Source organism: Neomonachus schauinslandi, chromosome 5 (assembly GCF_002201575.2).
Source record: "Neomonachus schauinslandi chromosome 5, ASM220157v2, whole genome shotgun sequence".
NCBI lineage: Eukaryota > Metazoa > Chordata > Mammalia > Carnivora > Phocidae > Neomonachus > Neomonachus schauinslandi.
In genome coordinates, this window is record NC_058407.1 from 172,461,053 (window position 1) to 172,465,572 (window position 4,520).

The 4,520-nt window shown below is 66.9% G+C and overlaps 1 protein-coding gene across 1 annotated transcript in view; it reads right to left on the minus strand.

Moving 5' to 3' along the window:
• The window catches only part of FSCN1 (fascin actin-bundling protein 1), a 10,206-nt gene extending 7,572 nt beyond the window's left edge, over positions 1 to 2,634 (minus strand). Inside the window, exon 1 of the mRNA XM_021680129.1 lies at positions 1,697 to 2,634. Within this exon, the coding sequence (XP_021535804.1) occupies positions 1,697 to 2,528 (832 nt within the window). The 5' untranslated portion in view covers positions 2,529 to 2,634. The remainder of the gene's footprint in view (positions 1 to 1,696) is intronic.
• Positions 2,635 to 4,520: the final 1,886 nt, after the last annotated feature.

The window sequence follows — 4,520 nt, forward strand, 5'->3', positions numbered from 1 at the left end:
GGGGGGGGGGGGGGGGGGGGGGGGGGGGGGGGGGGGGGGTGTCAGAAAAGAGCCTATTCTGTAGTCAAACAGACCCAGTTCTGCATGTTGCTTTCTTGCTGTGTGACCTTGGGTAAATGGCTTCACCTCTCTGGGCCACAAGGCTCATCTGTACAACTGAAATAATACTGCCCAAATCAATCAGCAAACTCAGGCACAAAACAGCCGTTACCCCACCGGGCCTCCACCCCCAGTGCCATGGGGCTGCAAGCCCCTCTCCACAGTCCCCACCCACAATCAAGAGGGTAGCCATCAGGATGAAGGCAGGGAAGTCCACTCCACCAGGAGGACGGCACTGATTGGGCTCCCACCAAGCCATCTCCAGACTCTGGGGCTCAACTTCCCACTCAGCAGAGCAAGACCCCCACAGGTCCCTCCAGTGGGGCCTCCGGCTGCAAAGAATCAACTGTCTTCCTTGCCAAAGGAGGGACGAGGGCGCCAGAAGGAAGAGAAACCGCCCAGGGGGAGAATCTAAGAAGGGAAATAGGGGGGCTCACTTCTGGCGCGCAGGCCGGTAGGAAATGGCCAGGCCAGCAGGAGGCCCGGGAAAGGACGAAGCGAGCTGCAGTGAATTGTTCCAGGCGGGACACTTGGGGTTGGGTTCACTCGAGGGTAGGGGCTTCCCGAGGGAGGCGGGGTGGGGTCTCTCGGCTCACGCTAAGTCCGCCTTCCCCACGCCCGCAGAGCAGAGCGCACCAGACCGGAGACGTGCGGCGGGAGCTGGGCGGGGTTCCTGGCAGGGCGCCATCCGCGCCACGCCGTCCCGGGACCCGGCCGCGAGGAGGGAGGCTGCCTCCAGGAGAAGCTCCGGACCGGGGCACTAGGCCAGGGACAGCGCGGGGGGTCCTCAACAGAGGGGACCCGCAGAAAACCGATCCCCTCCCCCGCCCCTCCGCATCTGGTTTTCCCATCTGCAAAGACCAAGCAGGACAAAGGGGGCGAGGGAGGGCCCTCCGGAGGAGCCCGCCCCCCTGCTCACAAAGGCCGCGGCCTCGAGCATGGGGCAGACGCGGGAGGAGGGGCTGGGGGGGAAGGGCAGACACACGGGAAGCACCCCCCAGCAGAGGCCGACCCCTCGGGGCTGCAAGTGGAGGTGCAGAAAGGCCCGGAGGGCTGGAAGGTGGAAGCGCACCCTGCGGAGATCAAAGGCTCCCCCATCCCGCCTGCGCTGGGAAGGCCGTAGGGGGTGGGGGTGCGCCCCGCGGGCATAGCGACCCTCGCCTCCGCCCGTGAGCCGCAGGCCCGCCGACGAGGGAGGGGCACGAGGGAAGGGGGGAGGGGCGTTTCCCCCCAACCCGGGGCTGCGCCGGGCGATCCGCGGGCTCGGCGCGCGTGAGGAGTCCTAGGCGGGGGGTTCGGAGGGTGGCACTAGAGCGGCACCTACGCGGGACCGAGGGAGCCGCAACCCCAACGCGGGGTGGGGGCGTGCAGCGGCGCCCCCGGATGGGCAAGGCCCCACCCCTCGCCCCCTCCTCCGGGCCCAAGCGCACGTCCGGCGTCGAGGCGGGGTGGCCGGCGCGCCTAGCGGGGGCGCACCCGGCGTCGCTAAGTATTGTAGCAGCGCCGCGGGCGAGAAAGGGCGGGAGGCTGGAGGTGCGGGGGTGGGGTGCGCTTTGTGCACTGACCGGGAGAGGAGGGGGGCGGCGTCCCCACTCACCCTGACGCGTGGACACGTTCCTCTCGTTGGCCGCCTGCAGCACGACCTGGGCGCAGCTCTGTTCCAGGGCGAAGAGCTCGTCCTTGCCCACCTTGGTGGCCTTGCCCGCCTTGAGCGTGCCGCTGGGCCCCGACGGCGCCAGGTAGCGGCCCTCGCAGTCGCGGAAGGCCACCTTGCCGGAGCGGAACTCGAGCGTGTAGCCGGTGGCGGGCTCGGGGCGCGCCACCAGGCGCCCGTCGTGGCGCAGGAAGCGGTGGTCGGCGGTCTGCACGCTGTAGCGCTGGTCCTGGAAGGCCAGCGTGATGAGCGAGTCGACGCCCCAGGGCACGTCGCGGTCCACCGCGATCTCGTCCGCCGGCCGCGCGCTCAGGTGCGCGTAGCGCTTGCGGGTCAGGCTGTAGATGTTGACCTGCGGGTGCATGGCGATGTGCACGCTCCACTTCTCAGCCGGCGACACGGTCTGCGCGAAGCACGACAGGCGGTCCTCCGTGCCGCCGAAGTAACGCCGGTGCACCTCGGACTGCAGCGACCAGCGGCCGTCGTCGTGCGCCACGATGAGAAAGCGGCAGTCGGGGCCGGGCACCTCGCGCTCGCAGGTCACGTTGCCGTCCTTGTCCGCCGCCAGGTAGCGGCCCAGGTGGCTGCGCAGGCACACGGCCGCGCTGCCCGCCTCGTCGGGCGGCTGCTCCAGCGTCCAGATCTGCTTCTTCTTCAGGCTGCTGGCCGACGCGTTCACCTTGAACCCGAACGCCTCGGCCGTCAGGTACTTGTTGCCACAGTTGATGAGGCCGAACTGGATCTGCACGGCCTCGGCAGTGCCGTTGGCGGTCATGGTGGCGGCGGGCGGGAGGGCCCCGGAGCGGCCCGGGAGGTCGGTGGCGGGTCCCCGCGGCAGCGCCCCGCTCCTTTGTTCGCGACCGCGGCCCGGCGCGCACCCTCCGCAGCGCTCCACAAAGCCGGCCCGCGGCGCGCGAGCCCCTTTCTAGGCGGGGTGACGTCAGCGCAGCGAGGCCCCGCCCCGCCCCGCCCCGGGGCTCGGCGGGGGAGGGGGCGCAGGGAGCGCGCCGCTCGGGGACCCGAGGGGCGCGGGGTGGCGGCTCCGCTCTCCGCGTGCCCCGGTTCTGCACGGCCGGCCTCTGCAGAGCCCCCACCTCGCGCCGCCGCCCCCTGCCCCCCAGTGCCAGGGCCCCACCCCCGCAGCGCCGCGGCCTGAGGATCCACCCGGAGCTCGGGACCCGTCGGAGGCCCCCCATCCTAAGCTAGCGGGGAGGAAGGGTTTGAGGTTGTGACAGAGACCGCAAAGGCCCCAGAACGCATTAGTACTGGGTGGAGGCGGTCCGGAGGCTGCTCGGAGGAGGTGGCCTTAGAGCAGGGTTTTAAAGGGGAGAGGGCGCACTCACCCACCGCTCAGGGGCAGGTGAGCCAAAGAGGGGTGGGGGGCAGGCCAGGAGCTGGGGGAGGGGCCTGCAGACCCCAACTCACCCAACTCAGGCCTTTCAAGACACTTCCACGAAGGCCGCCCAGACCCCGCCCTGTGGCCCAAGCACCCAGCCCTGCTGGCCCAAAATAGTTCTTCCAGGTAGTGGCAGAGACAAGTGACTGCTGTTCCCATTCTGGGGATCAGGGTTCTGGTCTTCCAGGCACTGGGGTGGGCTGGTCACAGGTGGGACCACTCCTGGCCCCACAGTCAAGGGCAGGGTCGGGGTCGGGGCTCCAGGACCAGTGTGCCCTTCACTTTATACCCCCAGGCTCCCACTGCATAGGTGGCTGAGCTGGTAGAAGCCCTCCTCCTTCAGGACCCCCAACTGTCTACCGTCCTCCTGCAAAGAGGACACTCCCTGCAGATGTCACCCCCCTCCCACCTCCTCCCCCTTCTAGGAACACTTCCCTTTTCTAAGGCCAGGACTTTTGCTGGGACATTCCCCACATGCCAAGCAAGCCCCGTGGAATGCCAACATGACCACAAGCTGCCCACAAGGTCTCGGGGCCAAAGGCAAAGAGCACTGAACTAGCTCCCCAACTGGTTGGTCTGGGCCTTGTCTTCTCCCAGGCAAACCCCTCCAGGGATTTTTTTTATCTTCCAGGGGAAAATGGTGTCACCTTCTCACCACTGTGGCTCTAATGCGTTTACTGGCAGGGCCTGGAACTCCAGGCAGGCAGTGGCCATAGCTTCCCCTCCCACAAAACCCATCCCTCAAGAGCCGGAACATCAAAAGTTTCTCATTTTGAGGTTATCTATTAGGCTTGAAACCCAGGATCTCACTGGCTGTGTGACTTTAGGCAAGTTGCTTAACCTCTCTGAGCCTCAGTTTCCGTTTTGTAGAAGAGATACAAATCCCCCATCTCAGGATGGTCTGAGAGTCCCTGGGGGCATGGAGCTCAGACACTGTCCCTGTCCACCCTCAAGACCCATTCCAGTCCCCAGGAAGCCGTGCATCTAATTAGAAAGACCCCAAACCTCTGGCCAACTTCCAAGGCTCAGAGGAGAGGCGGATGAATAGCTCTAGGCATTTCCAGAAGGTTGTGTGGTGGCGGCTTGGCGCTGGCAGCAGGACTGGAGCATGCTGAGACCCGCCTACTGGGATCAGGGCTGGGCGGCCCCTCCCTCCGGTCTGCAGTTCCCCGCTCTGGCCCCGAGGCCCCCTCCTACAGCTTTGCAGCCTGGAGGCCAGGAAGGGGACTGGGGTTGGGGGCTCCTGCCTGTCAGTCAGACCAGAGGTGGGAGCGGGTCCAGTCCTTCCCAGGTGCTGCTTTGAGGGGTAGAAAGACTGGCGAGTCCAGATGGGTTTGGCGGCAGTCTGGGTTCAAATGCACGTCTCTGGCT